Raw genomic sequence first — 23,553 nt, 5'->3', positions numbered from 1 at the left:
CATTTGCTCATGTCGATTTGCTGAGTTTGGTTTCAACGTGCATGGTTTTTCTTTTGTTCTGTGCTCTTGTGGGATTTGGGTATATGTATTTGACTCAATAAGCTTTGAACCCATGCACGTGTTCCCCTTTTAAGCTCTTTGTTTATGTACATACATAAACTCGGCATAGTCGCTTGATCTTATAAATTTCCATGTCACATGTATATGTTCTGCTGGTTTTGCATTTACATACATGTGTCAGCCTGTTAGGTTTTGGAATTAATGCTTTGATTAATTTGTCCTTATTATTCTCTTAATTCACTTATGAGGACTCTTGTAATACTCCATTACATTTGATGGCAAGGACAGTGCCTTCACATAATATGGAGGTAAGGGTGTCTCTCTTTTGAGAACTTATGTCCCTACTGTTGAGGAAACTGCACTATACCTTGCATTTTATGAGGACATGATGCTAGAGATATTTACTCTCTGATATGCCTCATTTCATCTTCAGCTCCATTCCCTTTTAGATCTTAGAGGTTTTCAAGACATGCATCCTCAGGGCATATTATTATAGTTTAGCTCTTGGCTTAGGTGTTGCTTTGATTTTGCAACTCTTGATGTGTATGTTCGAATAAACTAGTAACAAGGTTTGGTCCTGGGATTCCATTTTGTTAAAGTTTTCATTTCATGTAGTTCGAAGAGATGAAGGGCAATGATAGAGCTATCTGGAGCCCATTCTTTTAGGAGACTATCATAGTCTCATTAGGAAGTCACCCTCAAGGGACTATCTTAGTCCCATTGATAGAGCACCCCCACTAATTAAAGACTAATTAAGTTTTTCTAACCCTTCCTTATTTATCATTGCATGGGCAATGATAAGGTTACTTGGAGCCCATCTTGGTATCTAGGAGACTTGCCCAATCTCACTAGCACCTCATTTGTCTCCTCTTCTTCTAGGAGACATGCTTTGCGTATTAGTACTCCCCTTTTATAGAGTTGTTAGTTTAGGAGTCAGCCCTATAGACTAGGAGTCAGTCCTTTAGACTATGCGTTTTTCATTAGCATAAGAGTCTATCCTATAGACTAAGAATCTGCCTTATAGCATAGGTATCTCTCCCCTTTCTTTATAGACTAGCCCAGTCTTGTTAGGTTCAGCCTTCTTGGGATTCATTTCACATTATCTTGAGACACTAGTTCATTTGTTTAGGGATGCCCTTAGGCTCTAGGGATTCTGTCCTTTAGTGTTGACACTCTGCTAGGCTGTGGATCACGGAGTGTTGTCTATAGGTACCCTTTAGCTGAAAGGGTGAAAATATATAAAACTACTAAAATATTGAAAAGTTAAAAGACAAAAACACATAAAAGCTAAAAAACATTAAAAATGTATTTTGGAAAATCGGTTTTTGAACTACGTTGGCTTGATCATCTTCCACAGGGTACGTAGGCAGCTTGGGTCTTCCCAAGTCCAGTCAAACATTTTAAATAAACTTTTCAAAGCAAACATTTCAAAAAACCTTTTTAACAAACATTTTCAAAATTTTCAAAACCTCTTTCTTATTTGCAGTAGGAATATGTCCTAGGTGTATAGGAGAGTCATAGACGTTAGTAGTGCCTCAATTAGGTCAATTGTACACATTGTCAACTGATATCTAGAATAGGGTTCACTAGATAGCCTATATATTTTTTTTTAGGATAAGCTTAGTCACACTTAAGAATAGGACCCACCTGCATTAGTCCAGGATTGAACTTGCATCTAGTCTAGGAGCATATAGGATGTCCTAAAATTCACAATCAACTTCAATTTAATTCAATCGCCTTTAATAAGCTTTAATCACTAGTCCAGTCTAGTTGGTCGAGTCTAGTTTAGTGGTTCTAAGCACAATAGGCATCGTAGCTTGGAATAGTATCACCGAACTGTGTTGATCTTGATTCCAAAAGAGACTTTGATACATGGGCAACTTGGACGGCCATCCGAGTTCAGATTAACCCTACGCACATTTTTTGTAGGGTTTTTAGTGTTTTAGGGTTTGTGGTCTATTGTTTGACATTATCTCTTGTATAGGTGCATGTTAGTGTATTTACTTCTTTGTCTTGATTATTTACTTCTTAGTCTTGATTATTTACTTCTTAGTTATATCTCTTGCATAGTTTTACATGTTTACACATACTTAGCTGTAGTATTACTTGCTGTTTTGATCGCACGTTTAGCTGTAGTATTTACTTGCTTACCTTATGTGATTACTTCCTTATTTGCATGCTTAGCTGTAGTACTTACTTGCTTATCATATCTTGGTTATCTGCTTATCTTTTTTCATGATATCTGCTTATATCTGCCATTATTTACCTAGATGTATAATGCATTTGTATGTTACTGCTTTCTTAGATGTGATGAGTTATGATTAGTGCAGACAAGTATCAGGGTTATCTGGTATTGGATCAGCACTACTCTTCTCAGCCACCCTACGAGTAATGTGAGGATTTGATTCATATTCTGTATGTACATATTGGCATGTATATATTTTTTCTTTTTGAGAGGGGGAGACGGCGGACTCTACTGCTCATTCCAATGTCAGGTGACACTGATATCAACCCTCCTTAGGTTATGGATGTTTTTTCCTTTTCTTTTAATGTGATTGCCCATCCGCGGGTCATGCATGTTTAGATAGGTCGTTTTTCTGAGGGATGTCGGTTCCCATTACATGATTTTCGCCCAAAACTCTTCAAAAATAATAAAAATGACATAAGAGACCAAGTTTTCTCGGGTGAGTGGGGTGCCTAACACCTTCCCCACTCGTAACCTGGCACGGACCTGTTATTTTCTAGTTATCCATTGCATAGAGTACTTTATGGGTAGGAGAATCTGAAGGGCAGGAGGTTTGGGGGGAGGTGGGCATCTCAAGGGAGGGGGGCTTGTCTCACAAAGTGGGGTCTATTTTCAAAAAAGTACCATCATTATCTTCAAAAATGGAATGGTGCCCATTTTCAAAGCGAGCCAAATTTTCGAATTTTCCCGCCATGGCCAATTTGCTGTTCACCAATTGTTCTGAACTGTGTGGGGTCTGCTGTTCAGCGGGTAAGGAGGTTTTACCCAGAGGATTTTTGAGTGTACTGGCTTTGGCCATTTCGGTGGTTCTCCGGTACTACAGGGGTTCTTTTCTTCATCTTCGGCTCTCTTCTCCGTGCTGAGATCTGGGAAAAATTGGCTCAATGTAAGAGCCGGAGGCGTGGAGAATTCAGGGGCAATCTTTGAGGGACTATCTACAGATGAAAGGGGGTTGGATGCGAAGTTTACTTTCGTGGGGCCATTACTCTTTTTTTTCCCGGAGGTTGGTTCAGATCGAGAAGGTTTTGCTACTATTTTGTGAAGTCTAATTCCCTTTCTGAAGTGAGTGCTTGGATCGAAGTCTAAATCATTTGCTTCGGTGCTTTCATCTCGGAAAGTATTTAGGTTTTGGAAAAGCTTGCAATCTTTCAAAGGCTTTCATTTGGGCAGTACTCCGTCTGAACATCTATCGCCTCTTGGAGAGCATCTAGGAGATTGATTTTTCCGGGATCAGGTGGCTCCATTGAACGAACAAATCTGAGTAACTTACAAATCTCAGATCAAATCCTATGGATAGATCTTTCTTAACAGCAAGGAGGAACTTGAAGGGCTTGGGCCCTTGGGGTAGCGCCGGAGAAGAAAAGCCCAAAAGCTCTTGGGGAAGATGGCTCCCTCTCTCTCTCCTCGTTGAGATATTTAACGGCGGGTTAGATTGGGTTTGACCATCCTTGACCTGTGGCTCTAGTTTAGTCGGGTTCGAGTTGAGGTTGTGGGTCCTCAGGTAGGGCTAGGGTTGCCCTCAACCCGACACACTTAAGCTGCTTTCTTCACAACTTCACCTTCACGAAGCACAAGGCCTAAAGAATATAGGAGAAAAGGATGATAAATCCGTTTTACTATTAGCGGCAGCTAGTCCTCTCATTCCATTCACTATTAACATAATATCTCCCTCCCTCCCTCTACTGAAACAAAACAAGGTTGTTTTGTCTTGCAAAGATAACTACTTGAGGCTTGCAAAGTTCATACGAATGTGGAGTTGGCAAAAATCACAGCTGACAGTCTACTCAGTATTGATCCTAATCACAGCCGTGCTTATTCCACATTTGCAAGAGGAATGTTGGAATTCTTTTGGGCCATGTTTGGCAACCAATAAACTTTTTTCCATGGAATGTTAGTTTATCAAGTGGTAAGAGGGGTAAAGAGGGTGAGAAAAGGAGATACTTGAGTCTTGAGAGGGCATGAATGAGGAGAGGATGACAATTGGCTAAAATCAAGGAAAGAACATATCCTATTTTGAGTGGGTTCTGTTTCTTTTTTTTTGGGGCTTCTTTTCTCAGCCTTTCCTTGTCCTATCCTCACCCAGTCCCACTCAGGTCTTTTCCTTGACCACCTTCCCTCATCATTTGGTAAGCTAATATTCCATGAAAAATAAATCATGGATGCCAAAGATGGCCTTAGGTTCAAATAATGGTGAAATGGAAGCCAAGATACAATGGAAATAAGGCAAGATTTTAAATTAAAAAAAACATGCTTTTCACACTTCTGATCTACATTGAAATGAATAGAACACCCTCAGTCTAACCTCCATCAAGACACGTCTTGATTGCAAATGTTCAGCCATTCAACTCAATCTGTAAGTTAAGATTAGAAGCCGAAAAGATAATGATGCTAACATCTCAACCATTGGTCACTCTCCATTGTTTATGTAGTTTTGTATCCTTTAAATGATGGATTAGTTTGGGGCTGAACCTCCATGCATGCCCCCTTGGGGTCCATGGGCTGATGAGAACATTTCCATCACAGATCTCCAAGTACCAGTTAGCTCATCTGGTACTTCTCCAAAGTTTACGCTTATGTTCCCATTTATGCTTATTTCAGGCTCATTTGAACCCTCCTCATCACCATTCTGTGGCCTGTCTTGTGTGTTTTGCCCCTGGTATGCATTTGAAGCCATGTTCATAAGAATGTTCGCAAGATCAACAGGAAGGGCGCTATTGAACTGCATAGATGGTGCACCACGGTTCCTTGAAGAATTTTCTTGGGTATGACTTGGCCCTGTGTTCTATAAATGTGACAGAAATTAAGTCATTGAAATAAAAAGGGGAAACACAATCAGATATTTAGCTATAGATATGGCAGAAATAAAAAAAGCACCTTTAACTTTAAGGCCATGTTTGGCAACCACATAATTTTTTTTCATGGAATATTAGTTTACCAACTGGTGAGAGAGTGGAGGAGAGTGAGAGGCAGAGATTTAAGAAGGTAAGACTGAGGAGATGATTCAAAGTGGCTGAAAAATAGGAAAACGAAAAACACTATTTTAGTATAGTTTTTCTTTTGCATTTTATTTCAGCCACTTCCTCACCCTCCTTACTCGTGCCCTCTCAATTCTCTCCCTCTACCATTGCTCTTCAACGGGAAAATGCATAGACATGCGTGAAGATGCAAAACTAATAGAAGAGTTACAGTAAACTGTAACATGATTCCACCAGGTGCAATAAGTTTTAACTTCAATGCCATTGAATCAAAATAATGAACCAAGGGAATCAAGGGAACCAATGACACATAACTACCTGATCTCTTTCTGTTTGTTGTATCTCTTTGTTCAGTTTCTGTTCAGCTACCTATGAAACCAAATGCAAGTTACTAGAGCAAAAAGGAAATACATATTCTAAAAAAACAGACAAGGAGACGGGGGAGACATAGGGAGAGGTAGAAAGAAATCATAACATAATCTAGCTGTGTGCATTGAAACAAACCCGGATGTTTTCACGAATGGAATCGCTAGTTGGATCCAACTCTAATGCTGCATAAAATAAGACATGGAGTCAAAAATTAGAGTTCATTCATAATAACAATTTAGTTGAAATACATAATGACTGATGTCCATATTGCATGATTGGTGCTCCTTAAAATAAACGAACCTCCTTAACTAAAGGTGACAAAGAGTGCTAGAAATTTTTTCACAACAAATTTAGACGTGAAATGAAAATACGCAAGAATTATTGAGATCAAATTTTTCCTCTTAAAAAATAAGGGTTTTGTATTAATTGGTGGACCTCCGGTTTTGAAGCTGTTAATAACATTATTTGAAAGAAAAGATATACATATGGTTGTCCATCAAGAGGTTCCCTACCGAGTAACCATTTACAAAAGATATATAATAGAGATTTTTTCTCCAAAAAATTCTTTTCTCTTTGCGGCAGAAAAAAAATTTATTTTACATGGATTTTTCTAATAATAACCCAATAATAAAAAAAATTGAAAATTCCACCAAAGAACAATGTGTCACCATGCAATAGAAAGTAATGATTAACAGTAAGAAGTGTATTGAGATTCATATTGCTTTCTACATCATGAACAAAATTACTGAATAGTAAAATATAATGATTTACCACCTGTTATTTTTTTTTTTAATGGTATTATAACCTTACAATCTATGTTGCACGGATTCTTTGCCCCCCTATGCCAAATCCGTGTTGACACGTCTCCACATGCGAATCAAGCATGGATTCACGCAGGACACAACCGGATTCTTGTAGCCGTGTCCCGCACGAATCCTGTTTTTTTCAGGCGAATCTGATTCATCGTTGTCTCTTTTAAAATGCGAATCCTGTATATTTTCCCTTTAAACGTGTTTTCTTAATTTTTTTTATATGAAAGAATAACCCGTACTCTTATAATAAAAACACCTTGCTCCTTGACCCTCGAACATCGACCCCCTCCTCTTACTCTCTTAATACAAAACTCGCCCCAACCCTCTATCCTCAAAGTTTTCATGAATATATATACATATACAAAATACACACACATATATAAATTTTTTATTTTGAAAATTTTATTTTATTTAAAAAAAACCGAATTCGAATCCTACTTTCAGGGGTTTGCCGAATCTGACACCTCAAATCCGTGTCGGATCCCGACACGCGAATCCGAATCCATGCAACACTGCTTACAATTCAATTTTCCCCACTATCCAAAAACAAAAAAAATTCAATTTTCTCTTTTAGTTAAAAAAATGAGAAATAATTGTTGTGGCAGACAAAACTAATGACATTACTGATAAATATAATTGTCCATATGAAACAACGTCTTGCATTGAAAAGACAGGTCCTATCATAAATTCACACTTCCAAGTTTACTGCATTGAGTAGAATTAAGATGGCTCTCACTGAATATTATAAATCTCATGCCAACCTTTCAGATATCCTTTGTTAATAGCATCACAGTAGTTCCCTTGTGCATAATAAGCCATGCCCAAACGACTATATGCCTTGTTGTAACTTGGATCTATTTCAATGGATTTATTACAGTCTGCAATTGCTTCAATATATTTATGGATCTGGGTGTAAGCTGCTGCCCTGAAAACCATGCATTACAGTGCAGTTCATTTAAAGATGCAACTATGTATCAGAACAAAATAAACGTAAACAATATAAAATCACAAATTGCGTGGCTCAACAGCCCAGGCATGTCAATTTATTTTTTTTGAATGGTAGCCCACGCATGTCAATAATATCAGTAAACAATTGATCTCAAATAAAAAAAAAACAGAGATCTAGATACTTAAACAATTGTTCACCTATATTTGCACGTTTGGAACACCAAGATCATTAATCCCTTTAGCTTCATATCATTGTTATTCATGTCAGGATATATACCTAGATTGAACTATTTTATAGTTTAACTGATCTCAGTTTAATCCTAATGCGCACATTCACCCTTTATAAGGTGCTTGAAGGAACAGGAGGAATGGGAGTGCACTGATCCCTGAGTACTGAGCCCTACTATCATTTGCTCGTAAGTTTCAGAAGTTAAAGACTGACCAAGATCTAGCATTGCAAGGTTGATTTCTGAATGCCTAGAAAACCTCGGCAATAACAATGTAGGACTTCGTACTGATTTATGAGGAAATTCTGGCTGCTTCTGTAGTTTCCCTCTGGTTTTCCATCTTCCCTCTGCCCCATATTTATTTCCTTTCCAATTCAAATGTAAATAAATCTTTCAGAAAGTGACAATTGCGAGGAAACCCCATAGAGCAAACCATCGATCAACACGTTATTAGACCAGAAAGGTTTCATTGATACAGTTTCTTTATCTTCATTCTTCTTCAGTTTCTTCATCTTCATTCTTGCGCAATTCATAACCATGTTGAGTCATCCAGTTTAGTTTGGTCAAGTTGTTCCACCATGCAGTTTTGATTTCAAAACTGACATTGTGGTTCGTAAATAAACTATCATAAATCTGAATCCCAACTAATTAAAGTATGCTATGTCAGGTAAAGCAATTAACACAAAGAAGGGCACTAATTGGCATCATATTTCAATAGTTAACTAGAGGCCTAGTTGTTCCACCAAGTAGTTTTGATATCAAAACTGACAATCTTGTCTGGAAATAAACTATCATAAATCTGAATCCAACCGAATTTAAGTCTGTTATTTCAGGTAAAGCAATTATGACAAAGAAGGGCTCTAACTGGCCTTATATTTCAGTAGTTAACTAGAGGTCTAGTTGTTCCACCAAGTAGTTTTGATTTCAAAACTGACATTCTTGACTGGAAAGAAACTATCATAAATCTGAATCCTACCTAATTTAAGTTTGTTGTGTCAGGGAAAGCAAGGATCACAAAAAAGTACACTAATTGGCCTTTGTTAGAAATGTAGATAAGGTAGAAAGGAAGAAGAAGAAGGGCACTAATTGGCCTTCTAGGGACCAGCAGGAGAATGCGACGCGAACGAAGCTGAAGTTAAAGTCTTTGGTCTTCGATGGGCTCATGAGCATGACTTGAAGCAGCCAATAGTGGAAGGGGACTCAACAAATGTAGTAAGTTGGGCGTCAAACAAATCTAACGGTCCTTGGAGGATTCAAGGACTAATCGCGGGACTCTTAGATCTAATGACATTATTGGAGCCTAAGATTGAGAACCGGAGGAGGTTTGCAAATGAGGCGGCAGATACTTCAGCTAAGGAGGGAGTCCTCCAGGAATTTGTACTAGTTGTGTCGACCATTAACTCACCATTATAAAAGGTCTTTGTAATTGGTCTTCGGATCGTTCCTTTGTACTTGTCGCTGTGGGACATCTTGTCCCTGGCCAAAACTATTTAACTTAAATGAATTGTCATTTAAAAAAAAAAAAGAAAGGAAGAAGAGGAATGGAGAGATGGAAGTCTCCACTAAGGAGTCCTCCCATGTATATGATGTATATATAAGCCCAAAGTAAGCAACATGATACAAAGACTATAATACCCTCTAACCTATGATTTGTGGACACGGACACAGAGTGTCGGACATGGCAAATCCCCAAACTTTAGAAACGGGAACACGGCTAAAATAGAAAGTATATGTAATCATGATTTGTGGAAAGTATATGTAATCATGATTTGTGGATATGGATTCGTGTGTCCAGTTTCGACATGGATACGAGTTGTCTAAATTAGGTAAATACAATATTCAATAAAAAAAATAGAATGTCACACTTGACAAGGTACAAAAACATGTCCACACACCCACATTAAGTCTAACACTTCCAGCAATACAAGTAAAAGTGTCCAAAGGAGTGACGACACGTGTGGACACGCGTGTCGTGTCGGACACGGCAAGACACGCGAGTCGGCAATAAATTCGAAGTGTCGGCCAAATCATAGCCTCTAACTTGCACGTAATACCTAAACTACCCTTTAACACTCTTCAACACCCCCCTCAAGCTGGAGTGTATACACTATGGAAGTCCAGCTTGTTACAAAGAAAACTACATTAACAACTATAATAAAAAAAGATAATCTCATACACACAGCCAGCTTGGTACAACACTCTCCCTCAAGCTGGTGTGGTAAATACATAATGAAAAACAGAACAAAAAAGGGCAACGACCACAATGAGTATAGGACGAGATCAATGACCATAAGAAAAGAACAGCTCCCTCTGAATCAGAGAGCGGCAACTAATCTGCATACCACGAGCTATCGAACGGAGGCACCGCGATAGGGAAACAACAATCCAGCGAGCAAAATATGCGCACGAAAGGCGCCCATGGAGAACAACGGCAAAGTACCACGAGCAGAGACAACAGCTGAGCAGCACATCGCCAAGAAAAGAAGTCCAATCACCGGAAAGGTGAGAGGAACCAACAACCAACGATGGCAGAAAGCACGTCGCCTAGAGAGAGACAACCAACTAACGATAGGGGGCACCACGTCACCTAGAGAGACAACCAACAAATGACGGGGGACACCATGGCTCCTAGAGAGCAACACCAACGCAGCGGACAACATGTCGCTTGGGAAGACAACCAACCAACGACGGGGGACACCACGTCTCTTGGAGAGAGCACCAACCAACGGTGGCAGACAACACATCGCCTAGGAAGATAACCAACCGTCAACAGGGGACACCACATCGCCTAGGGAGACAAGGTCGCAAGCAACGCTAACGACCGGGCATATAGCCAGACAATGAGAAGTGGATTGCAACGCAGACCACGATGAATGCGTAAGACTACGCAAGGGAATTACACACATGCAGAAGGAACCAAAAAAGAACACGGAGAAAGAACAACAAACAATGTGAAAAAGCAACTAACAATGAGAAGGACGAAGAACACCATGGGGAAGGAAACAACTAACAACTAGAAGAATGGTGAAATAACAACAACTAGAGAAGTCAACAAGACAGACAAGGAAAGATTAGAGAAGACATCAAGACAGACGAGGATAGACAACCACCAACCAACCAAGAAGGAAAGCTGAAATGACACCAACTGGAGTCACCAACAACACACCAACTAAGAGGGCGAGACTACATCAACCCGGAGACGACAACAAGAAACACAAGACAACACTCGCCCTCAACGAAAAGAAGACTATCAAGGCACAATACCTCTCTTACACATTTCACCAAATACTTGGTGTGCACCTTTGATATCAACACAAAAAAATAGAATACAATGACTAGAGATTAAAGAGGACAAAGATGAGGATAGAGTGGATGGGGGATAAGCTCAAAAAAGAAAGAAAGAAACGATTTAAACCATAAAGAAAGGGATTAAAGAAGATTAAGATTGAGAAAGAAGGAGATTTATGGATGTAGAAGAAAAAAAGAACAAGAAAGAAGTTACGGATGGAGAAAAGAAGAAAAAAGAATGGACAAGAAGGGATCCTTTTCTACTATTCCAAAAAAAAAGAAAAAAGAAGGGATCTTTTTTCTTTGTTTTTTTTTTGTGTGGGAAAATGGATGGATTTACAAATGGTACTTACAAAAGAGGTTTGGGTTTAGAAACTCACAAGAAGGGTTTGGGATTTAGGGTTTGGGATTAAGGATTTGGGGTTTTGGATGGAGATTTAGGGTTTGAGGATGCCAAAAGGAATTTGGGAAGAAGATTTCTTCTTCAAATGGGAATTCAAAAGAGAAAAAAAGGGAAGAATAAGGGATTTGGGGTTGAGATTTGGGGATTTGTAGTTTTGGAGGGAGATTTGGATGGAAAAGGATCAGGGATTACGGGATCTGGGTATGGGAGAGTGGATAGATTTACAATGGGGTTTTGGATGGAGGGGCAAGGGATGGTGGATGAAGGGATAAGGGTTGTTACAACAAAGGAGGGGACAAGGGTTTACGAGGAGGGGATTTGGGAATGGCGGTATATGCAAAGAGGTGGGGCAGTATGCAATACACAATATATGCATACGCAATATGGGAGAGGGGGGCGTCGGGAATGGGGTAACCCAAATAGCGCAATTGCACAATACACGCAATACGCTGATGAGAGAGAATGATAGATAGAGAGATATGGGTAGCAAGGGTAGTGTGTGGGATAAGGTTAGGGTTCATGAAAAATGGGTGGAGAGGAAAGGGTTGCGAGAATGAGAGAGATGTGAGTCTCTGTTGTTAAAATATTACGATTTGAATCTTACGATTCAAATCGATTCGTGGGTTGAACGATTCAAATCTTCCTTTCTTTCCTACCTTAGGATCTTTGCTTTGATTGATACCATATTAGAAATGGAGATAAGGTAGAGAGGAAGAAGAAGAGGAATGCAGAAATGGAGAGTCTCCATTAAGGAGTCCTCCCATGTATATGATGTATATATAGGCCCAAAGTAGGGCAACATGATACAAAGACTATAATACCCTCTAACATACACGTAATACCTAAACTACCCTTTAACACTCTTCAATAGGCCACATATTTCAATAGTTAACTAGAGATCTAGTTGCTCGACCAAGTAATTTTGATTTAAAAACTGACATTCTTGTTTGGAAATAAACTATCATAAATCTGGATCCTACCCAATTTAAGTATGTTATTTCAGGTAAAGCAATTATCACAAAGAAGGGCACTAATTGGCATCATATTTCAATAGTTGACAGGAGCAGGAATTCCTACAGTTATGGCTGAATTTCAGTGTGTCTGGCTTACAAAATTATGCATATAACTCAAGTAAGTTGAAAGGTATAGAATATCAGGCCATTAAAAATTAGTGACTAGAATTAAATAAATCTGAGTAATGAACACTTTATAACCATTGCTGAATGAGACAGTGTCCTCATTCCAAAAGGTATTCAATAAATTCAGAATTTTTACTGAATTAGCAAGAAGGACTACAGTACTTAGTGGCAGAAGGATGCATTGTTATAAATTGGTGAAACTGAGTATAAGACATGGCTTTTCATGAGGTCTAGGATATCAAATTGCTAAGATATATAAATATAAGAATAATAGATTTTTTGTAAAAGATATTTTTCTTGGTAGGTAAGTCGGGATTGAAACCTCAATCACGTGGATCTGGCATTAAGCACTATCAATCCATGATAGGGGCTCAATCCCTCAGTATATAATCTTTCCTACATGGGGCATGCAAAAGGATTCAATTCTCTATCCTTTCCATTAATTATGGTAATATTGAGAAGACTTTTGCAATACCTTTACAACCACTAAGGCTTTATATCAACAAGATTAAGCATTGGATTTTATTCCAAATGTAGGAATTAATAAGTAACATCACAATGTACCTGTTACAGTAGTATACAGCATTATTCTGACAGAGTGCTATGGCGCAAGTGTACAGCTCAATGGCTTCAGAGTATAACTTTGAATGCATGGCCTTATTACCTGAAAAAAGAAAATCTCAAGTTTTTGCAGCTACTAAAATAGTAAAATGATATTTCTGCAGATTCTTGAATGTCACATGAGAATTTTTTTTAATGGTTTGAATGTCACATGAGAATGCAAACCAGAGAATCAACTCTTACGTAGGACATCCAGATTCCAGACACCCACACCAACATGTAAACATATATAAGCAAAGAATGGGATGGTATTGTTCCTCATTGCCATGGCTAATTTCGCATCTCCCATTCCTCATGTCGTCCAATGGACCTTAAATTCTCCTCGACCTCCCCTGGCATTCCATTCTGGCTCTCTATCTCTTTCTCCAGATTGTCACACAGGCTCAAATGAAAAAAAAAAAGAGAAGACAGGCAGACGTACCTGGCAATTCCAGATCCCTTTCCTCTACGAGCAGCGTCACTTTAGTTGGGACCAGATTTGAATATCTTTGAATGTATTCCAGCTGTGACTGGTGTTTGAAGGCATTGAACGACACCCAGATCTCTACAAAATAAAACTTTAGCATGCACCCCTCTCAGTAAGAATCTTGTCTGATTCCATGCACCATTGCTTGCACGCTTCAATTTGCATATCATTGGATCACCAGCAGACAATTTGCACTGTCTATAAACAGGCCGTTTAATAACTGCAGGTCAACTTTGCCCCTCCAGATATGAATATTTCGCCTTTAGCCTTCTATTTTCCTCCTCCAGCCTCATCCCTCATATGGTTCTGTATTCCCTCAAACTCCTCAGCCGTATGACAGGTCTAACCATTAGAAACTCTGAAAATCCCTTCCCTATAATTGCCTTTTCAGATTTTCCTCTTCCACGTAGCAACCGAAAGTTGTTCCCCATAAAGTTGCCATCCTCTCTAGCAACCCACACGGCCACACCGAACCACCACACATGTCCATGTAGATTATGGTAATTAATAGCTCTTCTGAGAGAAGATAATGCATAGTATCAAAGAAGAAAAACAAGCCCGCAACCAATGGATATAAGAAGAAGATCAAAATTGAAGAGGAAGAGGAAGAGATATTCAGTAAACTCGAACAATTTCAAAAGAGAAGAAAAGACAGCCAAGAAAGTCACCATTTTCTCTCCAAGAAAGTCACATGCAGGGCTCCCATTAGCCATGATCAGTAGAGAAACACCTACTAGCCTGAGCCATTGGAGTTCTTATCAAGCTCGGGCCCTTACACTCTAACAAGCCATGAAAGAGTAGGGCGGGCTGATTCAGGACTCTGCAGAAGCAGCAGTTGTGGACTTTCTGTCACCTCGTATCCTCGCATGTATACCCCCTTTGCCTTTGGTGATCCCTGTTGGTTTGTATCCTATCGCAAGTGTAGTCCAGGCTGCAGGTGCTGAGATGCGTAATTACGAGGCTACAATACCAAAATGAGGAAATCTAGATTCAAACCCCTGGAATCCAATCCAGTCAGATAGGGGCAGTTCTGAGTCTTATGGTAGTGGGAGTGAAGGGGAGGAACAAGATCTGCAAGAACTTGAACGGCCAGTAGGCAACAGTGGAAAGAGAAGGAAGATAAACTCAGGAAGGTGCTCACCATAGTGTCACAGGTAGATGAAGAAAGATTCACAACTGCATCCTCAATTACATGGAAAGGGTCGATATTGGATCTTCATGATGTGTTCATGAACCATGTTATGGAAATGATCAAAGTTCTACGGCTATCCTATATGGGATTGGAAGATAACCTTAGGGGTTTATTCCAGCAGGCAGAATGAAGGGAAATGCAGATGAGAGACCCCTCAGAGGCTTCAAAACTAGATGATTCTCGTCAAAAGGCACTACCATTAAGATATTATCTTGGAACATAAGAGGGATGGGCTCCCTGGAGAAAAAGGCTCAAGTAAATAGATTGATGGCCAAGCATAAACCGGAAGTTATATGCCTTCAGGAGACAAAAATGGCCAGCATGAATCAGGCAATGATAAAAGATATGGGATGCAGGTCATGTTTGGATTTTGTGACTATAAATGCAGTGGGTTCAGCCGGGGGGTTAGGGGTGGGGGTGGTTCTTATTGTTTGGGACTCCGTGTTTTTAGATGATTGAGTCTCTCATTGGCAGGTACACGGTATCGGTAGTATTTAAGAAGGTAGAGGATCAGTCAATCTGAACTTTTAAAGGAATTTATGGGCCCATTCAGAGAGCAGATCACAGAGTGCTATGGGTAGATATGGATGAGGTGGGGAACAAATGGTCAAAAGCGTGGTGCATTGGGGGAGACTTTAACGAGATTTGATTGTTTGAGGAAGGGGTGGGGTGCAGCAGAACCAGCTAATATAAGCAGGCCTTCTAGGATTTCATTAGTAGAAATAATCTTATAGATATGACTTTGTGTGGGCCCAATTCAACTGGTCGAAAAATTCTTAGAATTGATAGATTCCTCATTTGCCCTCATTTGGTCATCCCTTCTTCCTGATATTTGCCAGGTGGCTTTGCCTGATTTGCTCTCGGATCAGTGCCCCTTGTTTTGGACCCTAGACTTGAGTCATGGAGCCATTTTCCATTCCGGTTTGAATTAGCATGGCTGGATATTCCTAAGATGGAGGAGCAATTGGAGGTTGGTGGAAGGAAGTAGTGCCTTCAGGCCCGGCTGATGTGGTTATCCGCTATATCAAAACAAAGTTAGAGGAGTGGAACTTAGGTAGGAAAAGAGAGGGGGCTACAAGAAAGGCATGGCTGGTAGTGAGAATTCATAACATCTCTAGAGCGGATGAGAGGAATTGTGCCAGTTTAGTGGAGGTGGAGGAGATTGGGTCTCTAAAAGAGTATAACTGCATGGTGTTACAGGAAGAGATTTCATGGAGGCAAAAATCTAGAGATTTCACTAAATTGCTACTGCTAGAAGAAGTGGGAATCGCATCAGTTCTCTTCAGGTGGATGGAACATTCAGAGAGGTAAATGAAGTGATAGTGAAGGAGATAGCAGACTCCTATAGGGGCCTTTACTCATCAGAGGGTGGTCTTTGCCTAAAATCGTATGGGGTGATGTTCAATAAGTTGGACGAAAGAGAAATAACATCCCTTGAGAAATCTTTTATCGAAGAGGAGATAGGAGCTGGGATTTTGTGTCGGGAAGAGATCGCGCCCCAGGCACAAACGGCTTCTGCTTAGCCTTTTTTTCAAAGTTGCTGGGACTTTGTCAATGAGGACATCGTCAAATTCTTCTAAGGATTTTATGATGGTCTAGTATAGAGGTATCAGAGCCACTTTTATTGCTTTGATACCCAAAGTAAAAGGGGCTGTGAACATAGCAGACTTTCGTCTAATAAGTCTAGTGGGATGCATGTATAAGGTGTTTGCCAAAGTATTAGTAGAGAGCATTTGAAGAAGGTAAGGCCTAAGGTAATCTTCAAAACCAATCCCCATTTGTAGAAAGAGGCAAATTTTAGATTGTATACTGATAGCAAATCAGGTTGTTGACTTCTTCTTTTAAAAGGGGGATAGGGGAATAGTATACAAGTTGGATATGGAATTGTGTCCCCTATGCGAGCTTCTCAATCTTGGTGAATGGCTCTGCCAAATGATCCTTCGAGTCAACCAGAGGTTTAAGGCTTAAGGCAGAGCAGTCACCTACCCTCTTTCCTATTTGTCATAGTGGTAGAAACCCTTAGTAGGATGAATGATAATGGGAGAACTAAGGGGCTGATCGAAGGATTCGTGATAGGTTTCACGGGCCTTTTGTTATAGCAACGAAATAACCCGTGCGGCACCTCAACATACGTGTATGCTAAGGCCAGCCTTCAACCATGCGAGGCTTTGAAATCCAAAATTTCGGATTTAGGTCAGCACCGAAAGCGAAATCATGAATACTCGCCAAAACGATACTTTATTTAATTTCAATCAATTTCGGCCGAAATTTCGATTGAAATTTCCGAAAGCACTTCTCCCTTATCTCTCCTTGCGATAACTGCAAAACCTTAAGTCTTAGGATATGTGGAAGATGGATAGGGACACGTAGAGAGAAAGGGGATATGTGGAAGAGGAGTTAGAGAGAGTAGTTATACGTTTAAGAGGAGAAGAGAGAGTCGTTACGCGTGTTTGGGAGAGAGAGAGAGAGGGAGAATCTTCCTACCTTCCTTTTCCAAAAGCCACAAAATCCTCCCATCCCCGAAAATCTCGGTAACCCGTAATTGAAATTCTATGTGGAGAGAGATATGAGAGAGAAAAGTTAGACAATTTATAGAAATCCTAAATTTTATGGTAATTTCGAAATTTCAGCCCAAGAATCTTTGATTATCTAATTATTTTGAAATTTTGAAATTTGGACCAAAATTACACCGAAATTTCATACTAAATATAATATTTATTTAATTGGCGTATAAGATTTCGCCAAAATTTCGGTTTCGGTGAGGACCGAAACGCATTCTGAAACCGAAATTTAAAACCTTTGAAGGCTCTACACGCCCAACACCTCTTGATGCTTCATATGTGCACACAATCTCTAAGTTGTTCAACAGGCTACCTGGTTAAGATCTTGACATGCACTCCTAGATACTTTGCTCACGGCCACCAAACCTTACTGAGCTTAGACTTGCCGAGACCAACTCTGAACCCACTCTCGTGATCAGCCAGCATCGCGAGTACATCGAACATCAGGCCTTGAAGCCCAATGCAAAGTCCATCCAGTACGAGGCATGATAATGCCGCGCACAAATCCGCCACGTCCAACGACCCTGCAATTCAAGACATAGACCAATGCCATGAATCAATACGCGGGGACCATGGTCCTGCAAGGCAATTCCAACCTTCTTGAAGCAAGGGACCATCTGAATAGTCGAAGCCCACCAAGGAATGAAGCATTGTGCCACATCCCAATCCGCCAAGCACAAAGGTTTGGTCATCAAAGAAGCAAGATGCCTCATGGACTAATCTGCAAGGTGTGCACCTCGCGGGGGCAACCGAGGTCGCCTCGGCACGAACTCATGGAAGACCTAGAGATTGGCCTATCCACAAGACGTACCGAGGTGCAAAAGGCAAGTAGTATAGCGAGCCCCCTGCACCGATTCATTCACGCAACGCATGTGGGAACCCAACCCAACATGCATTGTCTTTGGCCCTCGTCCTCGACCAAAGAAACCGGAGCATCCCTTTGGAAAACTCTCAGTCCGCACCCAAAGCTCCCTTAGGGCACGCACATGAGCTGCAAAGTGATTTCCTGCTATGTGCCTCGCACGCACAAGCAAGTCCTTGCACAACCCACTAGCAAACCATCAAGGTTCCAGCGCACGCCTGTTGGACCCTATCGGGGGAGGAGTCAGCATGTCACGGGACCAACTCCCCCTAAAGAGTTTGCCCAACCAACCCTTTAAACCAGGAGTCAAAAGTGCTCTTAGCGACTACCCCTAAAGAATTACCTAGACATTGATTGCCTGAAATACCAAATGTGTCCCCATGACACTATCTGCGAAGATTGGGTTGCGCTCAACTGTTTCCACGTGACATAGGTGATCAACGCTTAGAGGCCTATCATCTTTAGTTCAATGACGACACACTGGTTTTTAGTCCCCCAAAAGTGGACAAAGTGATTAACCTTAAGGCGAAACTCTGATATTATGAGATTGTGATTGGGAAAAGGCTTATCTTCTACAAATCAAGAATCAACGGCATTCATATACCAGATGATGAGATCACTAGCTTGGAACATATATATTGGGATGTAGAGTGGACCATTTCCCAACAACGTATCTAGCTCGTCCCTTAGGAGCAGGAAGGTCTAAGAGAAGAGGTCTTAGGATCCGATAGTAGAGAGGATGGAGAAGAGGCTAGATACATCATAGCGGAACCTGGCTTCTTTAGGGGGGAGAATTACTCTTATTAAAGCAGTATTAGCAAACATACAATTCTTCGTTCAACAAATGTCCTATGAGTGTGGACAAAAAAAAGAACTGAACAAATTCAGAGGAGATTTCTCGGGAGGCCTAAGTATCATAAGACTAAAAGGTGTTAACAATGCTCTACTAGGGTAGTGATTATAGGGATTTGGAGAGACACACAAATTATGAACCAAAGTCATCGAGTGAAAGTATTGGAATAGGCCGAGGTATTCAATTCCTGATGATAATCTCAGATGCAGTAGTTGGTAGTTAGGAGGGAAATCTCGAGGCAAAAAAAGAAATTTATTGAATGGATCAAATTTAGCGTAGGACAAATGGCGTCAAGAAGTGACACTTAAGAATATATTCTTGGATTTGCTTGCAGTAGCAGTTGACAAGGAGGTTTTCGATAAGGATTGTTTTGAGTGGAGATAGAATGGGATAATGGGATATCATCTATCATGGAAGATTACCTTTAGAAGGAACTTCTTCGATAGAGAACTGTATAGAGTGGCGAGATTAGTAGAGGTGTTAGAGGCCCGTTAATCAAGACAGGTAAATACAAAAGGGCTTGGACCTAGAATTCCTCTGGGTATTTAGCATCGAATCTTCTTCTGTAGTCCTGTTTCTCGCTAGAGAAGCGTCCTAGCTCCACACAAAGTTTGTGCAATTGGATGGCCAACCTTCCTCGACAAAATTCTCACATTGGACCATATGTGCGACCGAAACATGTTCATTGTCGACCAATGCACATTATGTGAGATAGTGGACCATATGTTCCTCCATTGTAGCTTGAACAAAGAAGTGTGCTGCACAGTCTTGAGAAGATTTGGCATCTAATGGGTTTTCGTGTGAGACTTTTCAATCTATTAGAGGGTTGTTCATCCGTTCTTTGGTGCAGAAAAGGAAAGATCCTATACGTTCTACAGAAGGAGAGGAATGAATGGATATCAGAGGCTTGGTTAAAACTCCTCAATTTATCTTCTCAAAGGTGATTGCTTTAACTATATACTGGGTTAAGATCCTTCCATGCTTCAGATTTGTGTCTGCCTACGACTAGTGGCGAGGGTGGAGAGAAGTACGTGGTAGTGGTGAATAGCTGTCAGCCCCTACCCAAGACTGGGCACCACCTAGTATATGTGGCTTCAAACTTAACTTCAACGGCTCCAGCATGGGGCAGCCCAGACCTACAAGAGAAGACAATGAAGAGATGAAGTGGGCCTTCTCAGGTCCTATAAGGAGTACAGATTCAAATGACACGGAGTGGTTCTTCAGGGGATCGGGATAATTAACAGAAGCCTCCTTGATCGTACGATAGTGGAGGGAGATTCCCTCAACGCCATCAGATGAATGAAGGGGAATCAAATTTTTCCATGGAGATTTGCTCATTGGATAGAAGATTGGCTAACATATAAGTCAATAGGTTAGCTAGGGAAGGTGTTGCTAGGGAACAACTAGAGCTTTTTTATTTTCTTCCTCCTTGAAAGCTGTAATGTATTGATATTTATTAGTTGTTTTGTCCCTTTGCACACACGCACGCCCCGCCCCACCCGCATATATATAAGTCATAGGTTTCACCACTTCATGAGTTTTTGTACAAATAAATAACAACATCCCCACCCCACCCCACAACGGCAAGAAGAAAGTTTGTACACAAAAAAACAAACTTACCTCCAGGCAACAACTAAAGAACCAGTCTTCTTCTAGCCACCAAAGTCATAGCAATCGTGACCCGTCCCACAACAAATTTGAACCGTGCACAATTGGCCTGATGATGATCCTCCACCCCATGTTACAACACAAATGCTCCAACATGGGGCCCACAGTAGTAACCAGAAGTTAGGCTTGATTTTAGGACTGGGCACACAAATCAGCTCTGTTTCTCTTTATTCTTCTTTGACTTCGTTAATGCATAAGAGATTCCATTTGCATAGGTCACTCCTTGGAAAGACTCACCCTTGAGTTCATGGCTTTACCTCCAATGTCATCGGTGCAATGTCTTGTAACTCTTTCATCAAAATCCACATCTTCATTACTATCTCCCATGTGTTCTTCAAGAATGCTAATGATATCTTATTCCCTATGATGCTATGATAAGAAAAGAGGTGTTTCACATTAAAGGTGTTCCAATATCCAAGTGCTCGGGTGGCTCAATCTTATAAGCAATTGTCATTGATTCACTTCAACACCTTCTATGGCCCCATGTGATGAGTTCCCAACTTAGGATGTGTGCTTGAGAGATTTCTTACCTTCACCAAAAAACATATCTCCCTGCCTCCAAATACTTGTCGACGATGTTAGATTGATATCTAGGGTTGTAGAGATTGAGAAGAAGAAGAGTGAATACGAGAGCTTACTTCTCTTACCCTTTACGATAATATTTATATGAATATATATAAAAAATGACAATAATACCCCTATATATGTCTACTTCACCAAAGCGTTAGGGCCTGCAAAATTAAAGGATGCATGTAACAAGCTAGGAATGTATGATATATACATTTCAGCTTGAGTGAATACATCAGCAAGTTGATATGTGAACCTAGTAATCATGGTGCAAATCTCTCCTCTTTGGATTCTCTGGCAAATGAAGTGATAGTCCACTTCAATATGCTTGGTTCACTCATGGAAAACTGGATTGTTGGCAATATAAATAGCTGACCGGTTATCACAATACAACCGTGATAGTCCCGAAGGAGGAAACCCAATCTCTGACAAGGAACGCAACTTATCTCTCCAGTAGTATAGGACATAGCTTTGTACTAGGCTTCTGCACTAGATTTAGACACAATATCTTGTTTTTTACTTCTCCAAGACACCATATTACCTCCAATGAAGGTACAGTAACCATTCGTAGATATCCTATCTGCTGGAGAACCTGCCCAATCAACATCAATGAATCCCTCTATAATCTCTTGTCCATTCTTCCTAAAGCATAATCGTTTTCCTGGTGTGCCTTTCAAGTATCAAACAATCTGGAGTACTGCAGCCCAGTTAGATGTGCGAGGAGAGCTCATAAACTGGCTGACCACTCCTACAACATATGAGATATCAGGTCGAGTAACAGTCAAATAAATCAACTTTCCAACTAGTCTCCTGTATTGACCTGGATCTTCCAATAAGTCTCCCTGTTCAGGAAGAAGTTTGACATTCGGATCCATAGGAATAGATGCTGGTTTTATTCCCATGGAGTCTGTCTCTTCTAGAATATCTAAAATATATTTTCTCTGTGATAGGGAAAGACTACGTTTAGAGTGAGCCACCTCAATTCCAAGAAAATGCCTGAGACGACCCAAGTCCTTTGTCCAAATTCTTCCTGAAGAAAGATCTCCAGCCTATGTATCCCATTTTGATCATTTCCACTAATAACAATGTCATCTACATAAACAATTAGAAAAAACATATCCTGTACTGGAGTGATGGCTAAACACAGAATGATCAACTGAACATTGTGTCATGCCAAACCGCATAACTGCACCACTGAAACGACCAAACCAAGCCCTCGGAGATTGCTTCAACCCATAGATTGCCTTCCGAAGGCCGACACACTGATGAACCCATCTCCCCCTGAGGAATATACCCAAGAGGTTGCTCCATGTAAACTACTTCAGGGAGGTCGCCACGAAGAAAGACATTCTTCACGTCTAACTGATAAAGAGGCCAACCACGATTCACTGCAATGGAGATCAGTATTCTTACAGAAGGTACTTTTGCTATTGGAGAAAATGTTTCCTGATAATCTATACCAAATGTCTGAGTATAACCTTTCACAACTAGCGTGGCTTTGAGGCGCTCAATCCTCCCATCAGGCTGATACTTAATAACAAATACCCATTGACAGCCAACTGTCTGCGCACCAGAAGGTAGTGGTACAAGTTGCCATGTGCGATTTAAGTGTAGGGCATCCATCTCGGCATCCATGGTAGCCCTCCAGCCAGGATGAGCCATTGCATCTGTTACTGATTTTGGTATAGAAATAGAAGAAACACTGGAAACAAATGAGTGAAAATTGGGTGAAAGATGTTCATAAGAGACAAAATTTGCAATAGGATTAGTAGTCGTACGTGAACGAGTACGAGTAGCAATAGGAGAATCAGAGATAATAGGAGGATTACATGAAGTATGATTATTAGACAGAGAAGTAAGACTGGCTGGTTGAGGAGATGGAGGCAGAACTACCTATCTCGTACCACGGCTGTACACTTTTGGCGCAGGCATAGTAGGAACTTCCGAAGAATCTGGCACCGGCTCAGCCGAAGATGAAGAATCGTTCATAGGCTCAGCCGAAGAGGACTCAAGAGTATTGGTAATAACATCCGGAGCAGGTGAAGGTAAATAGTAAAGTCAGCTGCTCAACAGGAGAAATCTGAGAGTCTGAAAAATAGGGAGTACCCTCAAAAAAGGATACATCTGCCGAAACAAATGTTTTGCGCAGGCTAGGACTATAACATTTGTATCCTTTCTAATTCCATGAATAACCCAAAAAGATACATTTCTTAGAACGAGGGTCTAACTTGTCCAGTCCCTTACCCAACTTCTGAACGAAGCAAGTACATCCCAACACACGAGGCAGTAAAGGGAAA

General features: G+C 40.5%; 1 protein-coding gene across 4 annotated transcripts in view; it reads right to left on the bottom strand.

Annotated features, from left to right (window-relative positions):
- Window positions 1–4,513: 4,513 nt before the first annotated feature.
- TPR8 (Tetratricopeptide repeat (TPR)-like superfamily protein) overlaps window positions 4,514–23,553 on the bottom strand; it is a 106,849-nt gene continuing 87,809 nt past the window's right edge. For all 4 annotated transcript variants that reach the window (XM_077380014.1, XM_077379955.1, XM_077379880.1 and 1 more), the window contains 5 exons: window positions 13,031–13,130; window positions 7,223–7,386; window positions 5,785–5,831; window positions 5,599–5,649; window positions 4,514–5,087 (listed from right to left, as the gene is read on the bottom strand). In XM_077380014.1, coding sequence (XP_077236129.1) covers window positions 4,758–5,087; window positions 5,599–5,649; window positions 5,785–5,831; window positions 7,223–7,386; window positions 13,031–13,130 — 692 coding nt within the window. In that variant the 3' untranslated portion in view covers window positions 4,514–4,757. The remainder of the gene's footprint in view (window positions 5,088–5,598; window positions 5,650–5,784; window positions 5,832–7,222; window positions 7,387–13,030; window positions 13,131–23,553) is intronic.

Source organism: Tasmannia lanceolata, unplaced genomic scaffold (assembly GCF_043159265.1).
Source record: "Tasmannia lanceolata isolate RefF3 unplaced genomic scaffold, GAP_Taslan_0.1 ptg000002l, whole genome shotgun sequence".
NCBI lineage: Eukaryota > Viridiplantae > Streptophyta > Magnoliopsida > Canellales > Winteraceae > Tasmannia > Tasmannia lanceolata.
This window is presented reverse-complemented; position numbering and strand designations above follow the sequence as displayed.